This window comes from Cnephaeus nilssonii, assembly GCF_951640355.1.
Source record: "Cnephaeus nilssonii genome assembly, chromosome: 9".
Taxonomy (NCBI): Eukaryota; Metazoa; Chordata; class Mammalia; order Chiroptera; family Vespertilionidae; genus Cnephaeus; species Cnephaeus nilssonii.
In genome coordinates this window covers 97,026,045-97,045,465 of record NC_137080.1, presented here as the reverse complement: position 1 = coordinate 97,045,465, position 19,421 = coordinate 97,026,045, and the positions used below count along the sequence as shown (strand labels likewise).

General features: G+C 43.4%; 1 protein-coding gene and 1 pseudogene across 7 annotated transcripts in view; one reads left to right on the top strand and one right to left on the bottom strand.

The window, feature by feature from the left end:
- The first annotated feature begins 120 nt into the window (after positions 1-120).
- Positions 121-19,421, top strand: part of ATAT1 (alpha tubulin acetyltransferase 1) — a 42,774-nt gene continuing 23,473 nt past the window's right edge. For all 6 annotated transcript variants that reach the window (XR_013814031.1, XR_013814032.1, XM_079781348.1 and 3 more), the window contains exons 1-6: positions 121-246; positions 678-738; positions 826-917; positions 1,017-1,077; positions 1,199-1,312; positions 1,499-1,600. Coding sequence is in view for 4 of the 6 variants with exons in the window: in XM_079781348.1 (XP_079637474.1) it covers positions 140-246; positions 678-738; positions 826-917; positions 1,017-1,077; positions 1,199-1,312; positions 1,499-1,600 (537 nt within the window). In the remaining 2 variants the exon portion in view is untranslated. The remainder of the gene's footprint in view (positions 247-677; positions 739-825; positions 918-1,016; positions 1,078-1,198; positions 1,313-1,498; positions 1,601-19,421) is intronic.
- On the bottom strand, positions 7,677-9,618 carry LOC307105473 (non-histone chromosomal protein HMG-14-like; annotated as a pseudogene). The gene has a single exon. The product of its transcript is annotated as a non-histone chromosomal protein HMG-14-like (transcript).

Genomic DNA, 19,421 nt, shown 5'->3' with positions numbered 1-19,421 from the left:
CCCTGCGGGGGGCGGGGCGGGGCGCTGCTAGGGGCGGGGATTGCGGCCCCGCTCAGCAAAAGGAAATGGAGCTCCAAGGGGCGGGGCGGCGGGGCGGAAGTGACGCTGGGTGGGCGGGGCTGGCCATGCACAATGGGCCATGGAGTTCCCGTTTGATGTGGACGCGCTGCTTCCAGAGCGGATCACGGTGCTGGACCAGCACCTGCGGCCCCCGGCCCGCCGACCCGGAACCACAACGCCAGCCCGGTGACATCTCAGACCCACCCCGAGGCCCTGCTCTCCCGGGTCCCCTAGAAACCTGGTCCGGGCACCACGCCCCCTTCTCACTGACAATGACCCTCCTTTTGATGTCCTGGCTCGACCTGTTGGTGACCTTTCACCCTACACTTAGTGGGATTGATCTGCACTTGGATGCATGACAGTCCAGCCCTCGGCCAAATATGTGGTCCCAGCCAAAGGATGTGGCTGACCCGCCCTCCCTCTTCCCCACAGTAACCTCAGGGTGGAGGGGGTGTGGCAAAAGTTTAGGTTCCAGAGGGTGGGAGGGGAAGTCAGATGGAAGACAGCAAGGTCAAGTCATGGTCTTAAGTGCTGAGCCTGGGTGGGAGTTGTGGTCAGGTTCCTGGGGATGACTGTTCAGAGCCCTCTTCAGTGACTCTCCCTGTCCTCTGCTATAGTGTGGATGTGCAGCAGCAACTTATGACGATTGTGGATGAACTGGGCAAGGCGTCTGCCAAGGTACTGGGGACACCTCTGGGGACAGTAGATAAGGGAGGCCTGGGTCCTTTGGAAGGGACTTGCAAAATGTCTGTCATCTCCTGGCAGGCCCAGCATCTTCCCGCACCCATCACCAGCGCCTCGAGGATGCAGAGTAACCGCCACGTCATGTATGTGCTCAAAGACAGCTCTGCCCGACCGTGAGTGCACAGCTCCCCCATCGCCAGCTCTCCCCAGCCCCTTGCGTCTGGACGCTCAGAGAGCTGCTCCTGGTTTGCTCACTATCCCCCCTCCCACAGGGCTGGAAAAGGAGCTCTTATTGGTTTCCTCAAAGTTGGATACAAGAAACTCTTTGTACTGGTGAGTGCTATTGGAGGCTGAGAATTCATAGGCCTTGATTCCTGAAAACAACCGTTCCGAAGTTTGGGAGGTGGAGCAATGTCTTGGTCCTAAACAGATATTTGTTATTCTTTACTTTTAGGATGATCGTGAGGCTCACAATGAGGTGGAACCACTTTGCATCCTGGACTTTTACATCCATGAGACACTTCAGCGCCATGGCCATGGGCGAGAACTCTTTCAGTATATGTTGCAGGTATCACTTCTCCCTTCACCAGCCTGGCCGAAGGGAGAATACAGGCCCCTTTGCCGGGAGCCCTACTGGAGCCTCTGCCCCCTCCCCAGGGTCCCCATGTCCTCCTCTTCCCTTCTCAGGCTCCAGAGTTCTGTTGCCATGTTCTCCCCACACCTTCTCCTACCTTGAGTCTCCTGTTCCCTGCAGAAGGAGCGAGTTGAACCACACCAACTAGCCATTGACCGACCCTCACAGAAGCTGCTGAAGTTCCTAAATAAACACTACAACCTGGAGACCACAGTCCCACAGGTTAGAGGTTTCAGAGGGTACATCCCCACTGAGCATTCACATCGAATTTATTATTTGGGGGCAAGGAATTGGCACCTTCCCAGCACATTCCCCATCATTATAAGATTCATTTTATACAACTAAGTGTTTGTTGTTGTTTTTTACCATGTCTCATTTTGCAGTCATTTTACTCTCATCTATTTTGATTCTTCATCATGGCTGTTTTGTAAACCTAATAATATGTTTGTGCCCCAAAAATAGCCAGCTCATTTTCACCTCCTTGTTTTTGCAAAGGCCGTTACTTATTAAATCAACATTTATTAAGGGCCGATAATAATGTACAGTGTCTGTCTTCGGGAGCTCTGGTCTAACTCTAAAGCTTTGAATCTCTGTATATTATGTTGCCCTTCCGAAGGTGGTTGGTTTATAAGTAAATGCAATATAATGTTGGTAATACCATCCATTCACTTAACAAATATTTATTGAGCATCTGACACTAGGAATATTTTACTCAACAAAACAGATAAAAGTTTTTGCCCTTGTGGAGCTCATATTTTATTATTATTTTTTCTCATGTGATTTTATTTAATTTTTCTTAAGAACAGGAATTTATTCCATACCATTGAGACTCCAAAAATCATTATTGGCTTTTACCTGAGTGGGTTTTGTGTTTTTTTAGTTAAACGTAATTTTTTAAAATTTAATCTTTATTGTAGAAAGTATTATATATTTCCCCTCCCCCCATTAACTTATAGCCCACCCCCACCCCAGGCCCTCACCTCCCTATTGTCTGTGTCCTTGGGCTACGCATATATGCATACAAGGTCTTTGGTTGATTAGCTCCATCCCACCCGCCCTCCCCTCTCTTCCCACGGACATTCTGCACTCTGTTCCATGCTTCCATGTATCTGGATCCACTTTGTTCGTTATTTTATTTTGTTAGATTCCACATATGAGTGAGATCATGTGATACTTGTCTTTCTCTGACTGGCTTATTTCACTTAGCATGATACTCTCCAGGTCCCTCCATGCTGTCTCAAAGGGTAAGAGATCCTTCTTTTTTACTGCTGCATAGCAATCCGTGGTATTTTTATCCCCTCATCTACTGATGGGCACTTGGGCTGTTTCCAGATCTTAGCTATTGTGAATTGTGCTGCTATGAACATAGGGGTGCACACATTCTTTCTGATTGGTGTTTCAGGTTAATTAGGATATATTCCTAGAAGTGGAATCACTGGGTCAAATGGCAGTTCCATATTTACATTTAATTTTTAAAAAATTTCTTTATTGATTTCAGAGAGGAAGGGAGAAGGAGAGAGAGAGATAGAAACATCAATGATGAGAGAGAATCATTGATCAGCTGCCTCCCGCACACCCCCCACTGGGGATCGAGCCCGCAACCCAGGCATGTGCCCTTCGCCGGAATCAAACCTGGGACCCTTCAGTCCGCAGGCTGACGGTCTATCCACTGAGCCAACCCAGCTAGGGCTATATTTAGTTTTTTGAGGAAACTCCATACTGTTCTCCACAGTGGCTGCATCAGTCTGCATTCCCACCAGCAGTGCATGAGGGCTCCCTTTCTCCACATCCTCGCCATCGCCAGCACTTGTCATTCGTTGATTTGTTGATGGCAGCCATTCTGACAGGTGTGAGGTGATACCTCATTGTCATTACCTTTTGCACTCTGATGTCGAGTGTGACTCGACACGGTTAGCATTAGAATAAAGGAATCGAGAAAAAAGCAAGCGAGTGCAAAGGGTTAATTAATTTACATCTCTCTGATGATCAGTGACTTAGAGCATTTTTTCATATGTTTCTTGGCCTTCTGTATGTCCACTTTGGAGAAGTGTCTATTTAGGTCCTTTGCCCATTATTTAATTGGATTGTTTGTTTTCTTTTAATTTGTATGAATTCCTTATATGTTTTGGATATTAACCCTCTATCAGATGTATTATTGCCAAATATGTTCTCCCTTACAGTGGGCTCCCTTTTCGTTTTGTTGATGGTTTATTTTGCCTTTTATTTTGACATAGTCCCATTTTTTAATTTTCTCTTTAGTTTCCTTTGCCTAGGACTGTGGTTGGCAAACTGCGGCTCGCGAGCCACATTCGGCTCTTTGGCCCCTTGAGTGCGGCTCTTACACAAAATACCACGGCCTGGGCGAGTCTATTTTGAAGAAGTGGCGTTAGAAGAAGTTTAAGTTAAAAAATTTTGGCTCTCAAAAGAAATTTCAATCGTTGTACTGTTGATATTTGGCTCTGTTGACTAATGAGTTTGCCGAGCACTGCCCTAGGAGATGTATCAGTAAACAAATTGCTGCGAGAGATGTCTGAGATTTTGCTGCCTATGGCTTCTTCTCGGATTTTTATGTTTTCACGACTTACATTTAAGTCTTATCCATTTTGAGTTTATTGTTGTGTATGCTGTAAGTTGGTGGTCTGGTTTCATTTTTTTGCATGTATCTGTCCAATTTTCCCAGCACCATTTATTGAAGAGACTGCCTTGACTGCACTGTATAGTCTTGCCTCCTTTGTCAAATATTGAGTATAATGGCTTGGGTCGATTTCTGGGGTGTCTGTTCTGTTCCTTTGATCTATATGCCTGTTCTTGTGCCAGTACCAGGCTGTTTTGATTACAGTGGCTTTGTAGTATAACTTGATATCTGGTATTGTGATTCCTCCAACTTTGTTTTTCTTTCTCAAGATTGCTGCAGCTATTTGGGGTCTTTTTTGATTCCATATAAATTTTTAGAGTATTTGTTCCAGATCTGTGAAATATGCTATTGGTATTTTAATGGGATGCATTGAATCTGTAGATTGCCTTGGGTAGTATGGACATTTTAATGATGTTGATTCTACCAATCCATGAACATGGTATGTTCCTCCATTTGTTTATATCTTCCTCTGTCTCTTTTTTCAATGTCCTGTAGTTTTCTGAGTACAAATCTTTTACCTTCTTCGTTAAGTTTATTCCTGCCCTGACTGGTTTGGCTCAGTGGATAGAGTGTTGGCCTGCGGTCTCAAGGGTTCTGGGTTTGATTCTGGACGAGGGCATGTACCTTGGTTGCGGGCAATCCCCGGTGGGGGCCGTGCAGGAGGCAGCTGATTGATGTTTCTCTGTCATCGATGTTTCTAACTCTCCCTCTCCCTTCCTCTCTAAAAAATCAGTAAAATATATTTTTTTAAAAAAGTTTATCCCTAAATATCTTAATTTTTTTGTTGCAATGGTAAATGGGATTGTTTGTTTAGTTTCTCTTTCTGAGAATTCACTATTGGTGTATAAAAAAGCCATCAATTTTGGGGTGTTGATTTTGTATCCTGCTACATTGCCAAATTCATTTATTAAACCCAATACTTTTTTGATGGAGTCTTTAGGATTTTTTTATGTGCAGTATCATGTCAGCTATAAATAATGAGAGTTTTACTTTCTCCTTTCCAATTTGGATGCCTTTTATTTCTTCTTCTTTTCTGATCGCTGTGGCTAGGACTTCAGTATTATGTTGAATAAGAGTGGTGAAAGTGGGCATCCCTGTCTTGTTCCTATTCTTAGGGGAAATGGTTTTAGTTTTTGCCCATTGAGTATGATGTTGGCTGTAGGTTTGTCATACATGGCCTTTATCATGTTGAAATATGCTCTCTCTATTCCCACGTTGCTGAGAGTTTTTATAAAAAATGGGTGTTGGATTTTGTCAAAAGCTTTTTCTTTCTTTTTTTTATTGTGGCGTGCATTTAATTAACTTATAAAATGTTAAAGAGAAATATGTCACATGAGTTACTTTTATAAAGTTTTATTATGGTATAGCTTGTGAAAATAAAAATAAATTACAAAAGGAAAAAAATTAATAATTTCTGGGAAAAATACTAAGTCTTAAAAATCTGTAATCAAAGGCATAAATTTAAGTTCCAATCAATCTCCCAATAACCTAGATCCTGTCCCTAGCTAGTTCTTGTTTGTTTTTAAATATTTATATTGATTTTAAGAGAGAGAGGAAGGGAGATGGAGAAAGAGAAACATGATGTGAGGGCAGAACATCAATCAGCTGCCTCCTGCACGTCCCCTACTGGGGATAAGCCGTAACCAAGGTAGATGCCCTTGACTGGAATCAAACTCAGGACCCTCCAGTCCATGGCCAATACTCTATCCACTGAGCCAAGCCGGTTAGGGCTAACATCTACTTCTTAAGTCATTTAAAACACTGAGAAGGCAATATATTAAACTTTTCATTATAATTAAATATTCAGAATAAACTTTGATTAAATAAGTTTGCATTTTGCCGAAACCGGTTTGGCTCAGTGGATAGAGCGTCGGCCTGCGGACTCAAGGGTCCCAGGTTCGATTCCGGTCAGGGGCATGTACCTTGGTTGCGGGCACATCCCCAGTAGGGGGTATGCAGGAGGCAGCTGATCGATGTTTCTCTCTCATCGATGTTTCTAACTCTATCCCTCTCTCTTCCTCTCTGTAAAAAATCAATAAAATATATATTTTTTAAAAACAAAAAAACAAATAAGTTTGCACTTAACAGTTAAATATTTAGGAACTAAATAAGTTTTACTTTATTAGTTATGCAAACAATAGAAATATTTAAGAGTGTTGGTGGATAGTAAAAGAATGTCAGTTTCCCAATAAATGTGAAAGATGAATGAACAGGAACTTAGAGTATAATTAGTTGTGGATAATCTTTCCCCCACACAAAGGATCCCTGGACATTAATGAGTTCATCCAGTGATTGGCATATGGGCTATCCCTGGCCAACAACCCTGAGAATGTTAACTTTCCGCCACACCAGCAAAGACCCTCAGGATACAAGTGCTCCCTCCTAGCTGAGAATCCACTCTGGGGAATAAGGTAAACAGACACGAAGGCAGCTGGGCCAGCCTGGCCCAAGTCTCCCAGCGGTGTCCACGCTGATCATCGCAGCACTTGTAGAAGGTGGTCATTGGCTTGTCTGCAGCGCGGGTCTGAAGCTGATGAAATAGGCACAGGATGTTCACATTTGGGACATGGCTCTGCAGTCGAGAACACGTTCTCCCGGCAGCTGCTCCACCAAGCACATCATCTGCTTCTTTCACCTTTCGATTTGTTACCTTGCGGGTGATGTCGTGCACATAGGGGCCGCACTGTCCCTCTTCCACGATGAGCCCATCCTCCCAGCCCATGCCGCTTGACAGCCCACCCTCAGGCTCCCGCTGGTTCCCTCAGCTCCAGTGGCCACCTCTCCAATCCTTTTTCTGCATCTATTGATAGGATCATGTGATTTTTGTCTTTCAATTTGTTTATGTCACGTATCACATTTGTTTATTTATTTATTTTTTTAGTATTTCTTTTTTTAAAAATAAATCTTTATTGTTCAGATTATTACAGTTGTTCCTCTTTTTACCCCCCATAGCTCCCTTCCACCCAGTTCCCACCCCACCCCATGCCCTTACCCACCCTCCACTGTCCTCGTCCATAGGTGTACGATTTTTGTCCAGTCTCTTCCCTCACCCCCCACACCCACTTCCCCCCTGACAATTGCCAGTCCACTCCCTTTCTATGCCCCTGATTCTATTATTCTGTTCATCAGAATTTTTATTCACTTGATTTTTAGATTCACTTGTTGATAGATATGTATTTGTTGTTCATAATTTTTATCTTTACCATTTTCTTATTCTTCCTCTTCTTAGAGAATACCCTCCAGCATTTCAGATAATACTAGTTTGGTAGTGATGAACTCCTTTAGCTTTTTCTTGTCTGTGAAGTTCTTTATCTGACCTTCAATTCTAAATGATAGCTTTGCTGGATAGAGTAATCTTGGTTGTAGGTTTTTGCTATTCATCACTTTGAATATTTCTTGCCACTCCCATCTGGCCTGCATAGTTTCTGTTAAGAAATCAGCTAACAGTCGTATGGGTGCTCCCTTGTAGGTAACTAACTGTTTTTCTATTGCTGCTTGTAAGATTCTCTCTTTGTCTTTTGCCCTTGGCATTTTAATTATGATGTGTCTTGGTGTGGTCCTCTTTGGATTACTCTTGTTTGGGGTTCTTTGCACTTCCTGGACATGTAAGTCTATTTCTTTCACCAGGTGGGGGAAGTTTTCTGTCATTATTTTTTCAAATAGGTTTTCAATATCTTGCTCTCTCTCTTCTTCTGGCACCCCCATAATTCGGATGTTGGTGCTTGAAGTTGTCCCAGAGGCTCCTTACACTATCTTCATATTTTTGGATTCTTTTTTCTTCTTGCTTTTCCAGATGGGTGTTTTTTGTTTCTTTGTATTTCAAGTCTTTGACTTGATTCTTGGGGTCCTCTAGTCTGCAGTTGGATCTCTGTATATTATTCCTTATTTCAGTAAGTGTATACTTAATTTCTAATTGGTTCTTTTTCATATCCTTGAGGGTCTCACTAAATTTCTCGGAGGTTTCTAGAAGATTCTTGAGTAACCTTATAACCATGGTTTTGAACTCCAGTCGTTTGCTTTCCTTCATTTCTTTCGTTTGTGACATGTTTTTTGTCTCCGCATTTTGGCTGCTTCCCTGTGTTGATAGAGTGGCTTTGTGTGCTAGGTGTCCTATAGGGCCCAGTGGCTCAGCCTCCCTAATTACCTGAGGTTGCCACTCTTGGTGCACCCCTTTGTGGGCTGTGTGCACAGTCTTGTTGTAGTTAAGTCTTTTTTTTTTCTTTCATAATTGAGATTTTATTGTTTTGAGGATCAGTACACAGACATTTCAATTTGTACACAATTCTTAGCATACGTACCAAAATGTAAAGTCATGTAATTGTGATTCTTTTCTAAACAGTTATTCCAGTGACTTTCCAGCCTAAAATTTAGAGGCCAACTTTCCTTAATAGAGTATCAAGTACCAATATCTTCAAATGTTGATACGCTGTTACATCAAAGTCCCACTAATTCACAATTTAATATCATATGTACTACATAATCAAATCTTCCATCTTTCACAGCACATTGACAAAGTTACTAGGAAAACTGGACTACCACACCAAAGATGTTACAGATGCACAAAATTCTGACAGGGAGAGCCAGGATCAAGGAGTGGTTTTCTTTAGGAAAGAATTCTAGCAAAGGCATGTGAACAGAAGTAATTTAAAATGTTCAGGACATGGCAAACGCACGATTGACTCCAAACTGCCATTTAGTATGCTTTGTATTACAGGATATAAAAACTACCCCCATCTATGGAATGTTAAGCTGACACCCAAGACAATCAAAGTCTCCCATATTCAATATCCCACTATTTTCTGGTTGTACCAAAAAATAAAGAACCAGCAAATGATTTCACCTCTTAAAAAAAAGCATTTACACTTAAAAAATGGGATGAGGTGGAATTCCCTCCTTCTTAAAAATGTTTCTAGAACTACTAAAAAACTTGCATTTACAAAATAGTTGATAAAAATATTCCTCTGGATTGTACAAGAAGGGAGACAGGGACCACTGATAAGACATGGTACATGACATTAATCAGACTTGGCTTCTTTTTCTCCTGCTTCATCTGAGGTTGGCCTCTCCTCGTTTTTAGTTTCTCCGTTTCCGCAGGTAGATCTTGTTTAGGTTCCTGGTCAGCCACTTCCGCCTGCTTTCCCTTTGCTCCCCTTTTCCTTTCGTTTGCACTTTTTTGTCTGCAGACTTATCCTTTCCTGCCACCTTTTTGGGCTTCGCTTCCACTTTTGCAGGAGCAGGTTTGGCTGACAACCTGGCCGACCTCCTCTTCGGCTCCTCCTTGGCCGCCCCCTCCGCAGAGCTGACCTGGGCTCCTGCCAGCTCTGCGTGCCACAAGGATTCATTCCCTTCCATCCAGGGTGAATGGCGATGAAACACTTAAAGCTAGTCTCATAGACTGAGAAGGGAGAGGGAGTGGATGCAAGTAGGATCCATTTCTCCCACCTCAGTCGGCAAGAAAGGATATCTAGGGTCTCTAGCTTCGCAGGCCGGCAGGAAGCTGGTGTCCTGTAGTTAAGTCTTGATTTCTGTTGGTATCACTGGGAGGAATTGACCTCCAGGCCAATTGGCTGTGATGACCAGCTGTGTCTACAATGGGAGAACTGCTGTGCTGGAGACACCCTTATGGAGCAGGACTTGCTTCAGTGGGGCTTTGGTGCTCACTGAGTCTGCCCCCTGAGTGTGTCACTTATGGATGTGAAGAGTTGTAATCTGGTATGGTCTCACTCTGACCCCTGGGTACACTGGCTCTTGGATCTCCAAGGAGGTGCAAGGTCAGCCACTGCCTGAGACCACCCAGCAGGAGCTACAGAGAGATCTGCAGATTCCTCCTCTTTGTTTGGGGTTTGGAGGTGCCCAGAAGAGGCCCAGCTGTGAAGCAATGCAGGCTGCTGTGTAGGCCTTCTTTTGGAAGCTGCAGTTTGTTAGGTTTTAGATTGCAAAAGAACAGGCCATTCATATGCAAAAGCCTCTGCTCACAGCCTGGGTGAGGTTGTAAATTGGGTGGGGCGGGGTCTCAGGGAATCATCAGGGCGGAGCAAACCGCAATGGTTGCCAGTCTGCTCTGCCTCGGAGAGGTCCCTGGGTCTCTGTGTCCCACGGCCCGCGCAGGAACAATGATCGCTGCAAGCACCTCTGCGAGCCAGACAGTCCAGTTTCTCCCCGAATGAGTCTGGGTCCCCAGAGACTCGCCCAGAACTGGAGTTCAGAGCACCTGGGAGCTTGTATCCCCTCCCGATTGAAAAAGACAGCAGCGCACCCAGTTGCCAGCCCGTTTTTGTGCACGCCTCCATACCTCCGCACTTCTGCACGTCTGTACCTCCTACCAGTTCCAATGCGCTTTTCTCTTTCCATCTAGTTGTAAAATTTCTACTCAGCCAGCCTTCCCGTGGTTCTGGATGATGTCCGTTTTGTCTTTTAGTTGTAGTTTTGATGTGGTTGTGTGAGGCAGCAAGTACAAGTGTGTACCTATGCCGCCATCTTGGTTCCTCTCCTGATGTATCACATTTATTGATTCGCAAATATTGTACCAGTCTTGCATCCCTGGGATAAATCCCACTTGGTCATGCTTTATGATCTTTTTAAAAATTGCTGGATCCAATTTGCTAGTATTTTGTTGAGGATTGTAGCAGCTATGTTCATCAGGGATAATGGCCTTTAATTCTCTTTCTTTGTATTGTCTTTACCTGGTTTTGAAATTAGGGTAATGCTGGCCTCATAAAAAGAGCTTGGAAGTGCTCCTTCCTCTTGGATGTTTTGGAATAGTGTGAGGAGGATAGGTGTTAGTTCTCCTTTGAATGTTTGGTAAAACTCCCCTATGAAGCTGTCCAGACCAAGGCTTTTGTTTGCTAGGAGTTTTTTTTTATTACTGTTTTTGTTTCATCAGTTGTTATTGGCCTATTTAGATTTTCTGATTCCTCCTGATTCAGTTTTGGGAGATTGTATTTTTGTCCAGCTTGTTGGCAAATAGTTGTTCATAGTATTTTCATACAATCCTTTGTATTTCTGTGGTGTCCGTGGTTACTTCTCTGCTTTTGCTTCTGATTTTTTTTTTATTTGGGTCCTCTCTCTTTGTTTCTTTTTTTAAAAATATATTTTTATTGGTTCCAGAGAGGTAGGGAGAGGGAAAGATAGAAACACCAATGATGACAGAGAACAACTGATCGGCTGCCTTCTGCACGCCCCTTACTGGGGATCAAAGCCGCAACCCAGGCATGTGCCCTTGACTGGAATAGAATCAGGACCTTTCAGTCTACAGTCTGACACTGTATCCACTGAGCCAAACCAGCTAGGGCTCTCTTTGTTTCTTGATGAGTCTGGCTAATGGTTCATAAATCTTGTTTTTCCTTTCAAAGAACCAGCTCTTGGTGTCATTGATTTTATATATAGTCTCTTTGTCATTTATTTCTGCCCTAATCTTTATTTTCCTCCTTCTACTTACTTTTGGCTTTTCTTGTTGTTCTCTTTCTAATTGTTTAAGTTGTAGGTTTAAATAGTTCATTATTAATTTTTCTTGTTTTTTGAGGTAGGCCTGTAGTGCTATGACCTTCCCTCTCAGGACTGCTTTTGCTGTGTCCCTGAGATTTTGGGTGGTTGTGTGTTCATTTACATTCGTTTCTAGGAAGTTTTTAATTTCTTTCTTGATCTCATTGGTAACCCATTCATTGTTTAATAACATGCTATTTAGCCTCCATGTATTTGAATGCTTTTGGGTGTTTTTACTGTAGTTGGTTTCTAATTTTATTCCACTGTGATCTGAGAAGATGCTTGATATGATTTCAATCTTGAACTTGTAGAGACTTGTTTTGTGTCTGAAAATGTGGTCTATCTTTGTGAATGACCCCTGTGCACTTGAAAAAAAGAAGTATATTCTGGAGCTTTGGGGTGAAATGTCCTATAAATCTTCATTAAATCCATCTGATCCAGTGTGTCCTTTAGATTGACTGTTTCCTTGTTAAGTTTTTGTCTGGAATATCTATCCAGTGAAGTCAGCGGGGTGTTAAAGTCCCCAACTAAGACTGTATTGTCGTAAATTTCTCCCTTAAAGTCCTCCAGATCTTTTTTTATATATTCAGGTGCTCCTATATTGGGTACATATATGTTTACCAGGGTTATATCCTCTTGTTGGATCGATCCCTTTAGTATTATGTAGTGACTTTTGTTGTCTCTTGTGATGGCCTTCAATTTGAAGTCTATTTTGTCAGAGTATTGCTACCCCAGCTGTTTTTTTCATTTCTATTTGCATGGAAAACTTTTTTTGCATCCCTTCACTCTCATCCTGTGTGAGTCTTTTGTTCTGAGGTGGGTCTCTTGTAGACAGCATATAGTTGTGTCATGTTTTTGTATCCATTTAGCTACCCTATGTCTTTTTTTTTTTTATTACAAGTGTTTTTGTTTATTGCAATAGTACATGCCTAATGTTTGAAAAATTAGCCTTTCTTCAAGCTAGCTAAGAGAACGAGAAAGAATCTATTATGGAAACATTGCATTTCAAAATTAACTGTCATAATATAAGACCTTTGCAGAACAATCTGCAAAGATCAACTTACTTCAATGTCCTGGACTTGGTGAGTTGTAAGATGAGGAAGCCAATATGCCCCCTTTTATTTGTACTCTTTGGAAAGTCACTTACCATCTTAAAGTCTTAGTTTCTTTGGATTTAATTTTCCATCTACAGAAGGTTTTGGCAGCAGAGACATTTTCTAAGGGCTCTGTGAAGCATGGCAACTTGAGTATGAGGGTCTACCCAGGAATTTCTCTCTGTTTTGACTCTCGGAGGAGAGGTCTTACAGTTACAGAGGTTGAGAGTATCGCTCACAGTCCCATGAGCACTGGAAAAGTCTTGATAGAGCAAACGAAAACTATATAATCCAGAGTCCATCAAATCTTTCCCTACCCTCTTTTAAAAACTGAACCTCCACACACTACTTGAAGCACAATTAGTGGGTCACAGATGATGAAAACCTAATTATGAAAATTGCTCAGGGCCATCATTAGGATTGACTTTTACTATTTGGATTTTGTTGACATATGGATTGACTGTTAATTAAAACACAAGCATTTCCTCCCCTACCTCACTCCTTCTTTGGAAATTTCGTCAATGTATTTCTGACTTTTTGAAAGAATTAATTCAGAGGAAATCTTTGGAGGCAAATTTTACATTTTCTAACATTTGATCAATTTCAGCCATTGTTATCCCTGGTGCTAACTGCTCGTTGTTGAAAGAGCTATGGGCAGACAAGCTGGGTATGGATGTGAGGTCATAGATAGGTTCTTGCTTTATCTGTTTGATTCCAGTCATGTCGAGTCCTGACTGATCAGGGGACGGCTGGCTGGAATCCACGTTGTGATAACCCTGGACTTCAGAGGTCAATGACATGTCCATTGGCATAAGTGCTGCCGGCTTCACTATTCAGGTTGCTGAGGCTGTTACTGCTGCTGCCCCTGCTCCTGCAGCCGCTGCCGGCACTTCTGCACCTCGGCACACAGGTGTCCTGCTCCTTGGACACCCTCCCAAACTTCACAGCATCTCTCTTTTTTTCTCAAATTTTTTTCTTTTTTCTTCCAAAATTTTTTTATTGATTAAGGTATTACATATGTGTCCATATCCTCCCATTGCCCTCCCACCCACTCCCATACAGCCCTCACCCCCCCCCCCCCAGTGTCTTGCATCCATTGGTTATGCTTATATGCATGCATACAAGTCCTTCAGTTGATCTCTTACCTCCCCCCTCTCCTCAGCCTTCCCGCTGTAATTTGACAGTCTGTTTGATGCTTTCCTGCCTCTGTATCTATCTTTGTTCATCAGGTTATAATGTTCTTTATTATCCATAAATGAGTGAGATCATGTGGTATTTTTCTTTCACTGACTGGCTTTTTTTTTTTTTATTTTTTTTATTTTTATTTTTATTTTATTTTATTTTTTTGTTTTGTTTTGTTTTGTTTTGTTTTCTGGCTTATTTCACTTAACATAATGCTCTCCTGGTCCATCCATGCTGCTGCAAATAGTAAAAGTTCCTTCTTTTTTACTGCAGCGTAGTATTCCATTGTGTAGATGTACCATAGTTTTCTAATCCACTCCTCTGCTGATGGGCACTTAGGCTGTTTCCAAATTTTAGCTATGGTGAATTGTGCTGCTGTGAACATAGGGGAGCATATATCCTTTCTGATTGGTGTTTCTAGTTTCTTGGGATATATTCCTAGAAGTGGAATCACTGGGTCAAATGGGAGTTCCATTTTCAGTTTTTTGATGAAATGCCAGACTGTTCTCTACAGTGGCTGCACCAGTCTGCATTCCCACCAGCAGTGTAGGAGGGTTCCTTTTTCTCTGCATCCTCTCTAGCACTTGTCATTTGTTGATTTGTTGATGATAGCCATTCTGACAGGTGTGAGATGGTACCTCATTGTCGTTTTAATTTGCATCTCTTGGATGATTAGTGACTTTGAGCATTTTTTCATATGTCTCTTGGCCTTCCTTCTGTCCTCTTTTGAAAAGTATCTATTTAGGTCCGTTACCCATTTTTTGTTGGGTTGTTTATCTTCCTTTTGTTAAGTTGTATGAGTTCCCTGTAAATGTTGGAGATTAAACCCTTATCGGAGATAACATTTACAAATATGTTCTCCCATGCAGTGGGCTTTCTTGTTGTTTTGTTGTTGGTTTCTTTTGCTGTGAAAAAGCTTTTTATTTTGGTGTAGTCCATTTGTTTATTTTCTCTTTAGTTTCCATTGCCCTAGGAGCTGTATTGGTGATATTGCTTTGGCGTATGTCTGAGATTTTGCTGCCTCTGGATACCTCTGAGATTTTTTTTTTAACTTTATTTTATTGATTTCTTACAGAGAGGAAGGGAGAAGGATAGAGAGTTAGAAACATCGATGAGAGAGAAACATCGATCAGCTGCCTCCCGCACACCCCCTACTGGGGATGTGCCGCAACCAAGGTACATGCCCTTGACCGGAATCGAACCTGGGACCTTTCAGTCCGCAGGCCGATGCTCTATCCACTGAGCCAAACCGGTTTCGGCTACCTCTAAGATTTTTATGGTTTCCCTTCTTACGTTTAAGTCCTTTGTCCATTTTGAGTTTATTTTTGTGTATGGTATAAGTTGGTGGTCTAGTTTCATTTTTTTGCACGTATCTGTCCAATTTTCCCAACACCATTTATTGAAGAGACTGTCTTGACTCCATTGTATGCTCTTGCCTCCTTTGTCAAATATTAATTGAGCATAATGGCTTGGGTCAATTTCTGGGTCCTCTATTCTGTTCCGTTGGTCTATATGCCTGTTCTTGTGCCAGTACCAGGCAGTTTTGAGAACCGTGGCTTTGTAATCCAGCTTGATATCTTCACAGCATCTCTTGACATCCCTGGGGCAAGACCCTTCTGCAATCAGCAGTGTTGGCAACGGTTTCTGTTGCTTCTGTCAATTAAACAGTTTCTCTGCCTTGGGCAGGAGTAAGAGGCATTGTTCTGCTGGTCCTCCTAAACAATCCCTTGCAGCCTTCACACGTGATGATTCCATAGTGGATCCCAGGCGACTTATCACCACAATTTTGCATGGTATCACTTCAATTTGTGCTGTGGCTGAGGTGCAGGTGGCATCGTGCACTTGAGTCTGGGGAGAGGCTGTGGAGGAGAGCGAGTCGGGGAGAGGTGACCAGTAGTCCAGCACTGGGACATTCCTGACTCTCCGGACCTAAGCAGCCATTTTTCTCCTGAAGAGCCAGCCCCTCCCAGCAGCCTCAAGACAGCTCTACCCTGTCTTTTGATTGGAGCATTTAATCTATTTATATTTGATAGGTACTTATTTATTGCCATTTTAATTCTGTGTGCCTAGGTTTCTCTATTTCTTCCTCCAGTTACAGCAGTCCTTTTAGCAATTCTTAAAATGCTGGTTTTGTAGTGATGTTTCCTTTAGCCTTTTTTTTTTTTTTTGGTCTGGAAAGCTCTTTATTTCATCATCTATTTTGATTGATAGCCTTGTTGGATATAGTAATCTTGGTCTCAGATCCTGCTTTCCATTACCTTGAGTACTTTATGCCATTCCCTTCCGGCCTCTGGAGTTTCTGATGAGAAATCTGGTGTCAGCCTTGTGGGAACTCCTTTGTAGGTAACAGTTTGCTTTTCTCTTGCTGCCTTTAAGATTCTCTCTTTGTCTTTAATTTTTGGCATTTTAATTATGACATGTCTGGGCATGGGCCTGTTTGGTTCTTCTTGCTTGAGACTCTCTGTGCCTCCTGAACTTGTGTGACTTTTTCCTTCACCAGATTAGGGAAGTTTTCTGCCATTATTTCTTCAAACACGTTCTGTATCCCTTTCTCTCTTTCTGCTCTTCTGGCACACCTGCTATTCTAATATTGTTACATTTCATGTTGTCCCATAGCTCCCTTATGCTGCCCTCCTGTATTTATTTATTTATTTATTTATTTAATTTATTCATTTATTTTTTAATAAATCTTTACTGTTCAGATTATTACAATTGTTTCTCCTCCCCCCCCATCTCCCCACCACCCGGTTCCCACCCCCCCTTTGCCCTTACCTCCCCCCCGTTGTCCTTATCCATAGGTGTATGATTTTTGTCCAGTCTCTTCCCGTACCCCCCACACAGACACCCCTTTCCCCCTGAGAATTATCAATCCACTCCCATTCTATGCCTCTGATTCTATTATGTTCACCAGTTTATTCTGTTCCTCAGATTTTTAATTCACTTGATATTTAGGATTACTTGTTGATAGATATGTATTTGTTGTTCATAATTTTTATCTTTACTTTTTTCTTCTTTTTCCTCTTTTTAAAGAATACCTTTCAGCATTTCATATAATACTGGTTTGGTGGTGATGAACTCCTTTAGCTTTTTCTTATCTGTGAAGCTCTTTATCTAACCTTCAATTCTGAATGATAACTTTGCTGGGTAGAGTAGTCTTGGTTGTAGGTTCTTGCTATTCATCACTTTGAATATTTCTTGCCATTCCCGTCTGGCCTGCATAGTTTCTGTTGAGAAATCAGCTGACAGTCGTACGGGTGCTCCCTCATATGTAACTAACTGTTTTTCTCTTGCTGCTTGTAAGATTCTCTTTGTCTTTTGCCCTTGGCATTTTAATTATGATGTGTCTTGGTGTGGTCCTCTTTGGATTCCTTTTGTTTGGGGTTCTGTGCGCTTCCTGGATTTGTAAGTCTATTTCTTTCACCAGGTGGGGGAAGTTTTCTGTCATTATTTCTTCAAATAGGTTTTCAATATCTTGCTCTTTCTCTTCTTCTGGCACCCCAAAAATTCGGATATTGGTACGCTTAAAGCCATCCCAGAGCCTCCTTACATTATCCTTACACTTTTGGATTCTTCTTTCTTTCCGCCTCTCTGGTTGGGTGTTTTTTTCTTCCTCATATTCCAGATCTTTGTTTTGACTCTTTGGGTACGGTGGTCTACAGTTGAGTGTCTGTATATTCTTTATTTCAGACAGTGTATGCATAATTTCTGACTGGTCCTTTTCCATTTTTTTGGTATTCTCATTAAGGTCCTTGAAGGTCTCTTCAAGTTTCTCAGCGGTTTTTAGAAGATTCTTGAGTAACCTTATAAATGTGGTTCTGAACACTGTGTAGTCCATTAGTTTGCTTTCCTCCATCTCTCCTACTTGTGACATACTTCAGTGTCTCTGCATTTTGGCTGCCTCCCTGTGTTGATGGAGTGGCTTTGTGTGGTCAGTGACCTATAGGGGCAGGTAGCTCAGCTTCCCCAATCACTCTAGGTGGTCGCTCTTGGTACACCCCTTTGTGGGCTGAGTGGAAAGTCTTTTTTTTAAAAAATATATTTTATTGATTTTTTATAGAGAGGAAGAGAGAGGGATAGAGAGTTAGAAACATCGATCAGCTGCCTCTTGCACACCCCCTACTGGGGATGTGCCTGCAACCAAGGTACATGCCCTTGACCGGAATCGAACCTGGGACCCTTGAGTCCGCAGGCCAACGCTCTATCCACTGAGCCAAACCGGTTTCAGCCTGAGTGGAAAGTCTTGGTGTAGTTAAAAGCCTTGATTGCTGTTGGTACACTGGGAGGAATTGACCTCCAGGCCAATTGGCTGTGAGGACCTGCTGTGTCTATAACGGAAGAATTGCTGTGCTGTAGACACAGTAGGGCTTTGGTGCTCACTGAGTCTGCCTCTTGAATGTGTCCCTTATGAGAGTGGTTGAAATCTGGTGTCGTCCACACCGACCACTAGATACCCTAGTGTCTGGATCTCCAATGGGGTGCAGGTCTGAGGCCTCCCAGCAGGAGCTACAGCAAGAGCTACAGTTTTCTCCGCTTTGCTTGGGCGGTTTTGGAGCAGTCTGACTGGAGCTGCAGTTAATTTGGTTGAGCTGCCACAGAACAGGCCATTTATATGTAAAAGCCACTGAGTGGAGCCTGGGCGGGTTTGTAGAATGTGCGGGGCGGGGTCTCAGGGCGGGGCGGGGTCTCAGGGCGTCACTAGGCTGGGGCGTGGCCAACGGCCACGGCTGCCTTCAGCCGTCTCTGCCTAGAGCACTGTCAGTGATGGGGCTTGTGTGGTGGTGATTGGTGAAATCAGAGCTGTAATGGCAGGAAGGACTTTTGAGCCTTATGGCTATTTCAGTCTTTGGCTTTTACTCTGTGTGAAAAAAGGGAGCCATCGTAGGGGTCTGAGCAGTGGGATGACATTATCTGACTTAATCAGATCACTTTGGCTGTTAAAAAATAAGCAGCACGGGAGAGGCCGCACGCCCCTGGGTCCGGGTGAGGCCACGTGCCCCTGGGTCCGGGTGAAGCTGAATCCTGGGTCTGGGCGAGGCCGTGTGCCCCTGGATCCGGGTGAGGCTGGGTCCCGGGTCCGGGTGAGGCCACGCGCCCCTGGGTCCGGGTGAGGCCGTGGGCCCCTGGATCCAGGTGAGGCCACGCGACCCTGGGTCTGGGAGAGGCCACGCGCCCCTGGGTCTGGGAGAGGCCACACGCCCCTGGGTCCGGGTGAGGCCACGCGCCCCTGGGTCCGGGTGAGGCCATGCGCCCCTGGGTCCGGGTGAAGCTGGATCCCGGGTCCGGGGAAAGCCGCGCGCACCTGGGTCCGGGTGAGGTCACGTGCCCCTGGGTCTGGATGAAGCCGTGCCCCCGGGTCCGGCCGAGACCCAACCAGAGGGAATCGAACCTGCATTACCACCATTTTTCCACCATCCAGAGCTGAGGGGTCAGTGCCGACATGTACACATAAGGAACTGGTGGACATTGATATTGGGTCTCAAAAGAGCTGTTGGTCCAAAGAAACTCACTACAGACTGATTCATTTGCCTGTCAGCATAACTATTATTGCTCGTCTCACATTCAGTTCATATAAGTATATCTCTAGTGACACATGATCTCGCTCATCTAGGGGAAATGATGAACAACATAGACTGATGAACAACAACAGAAC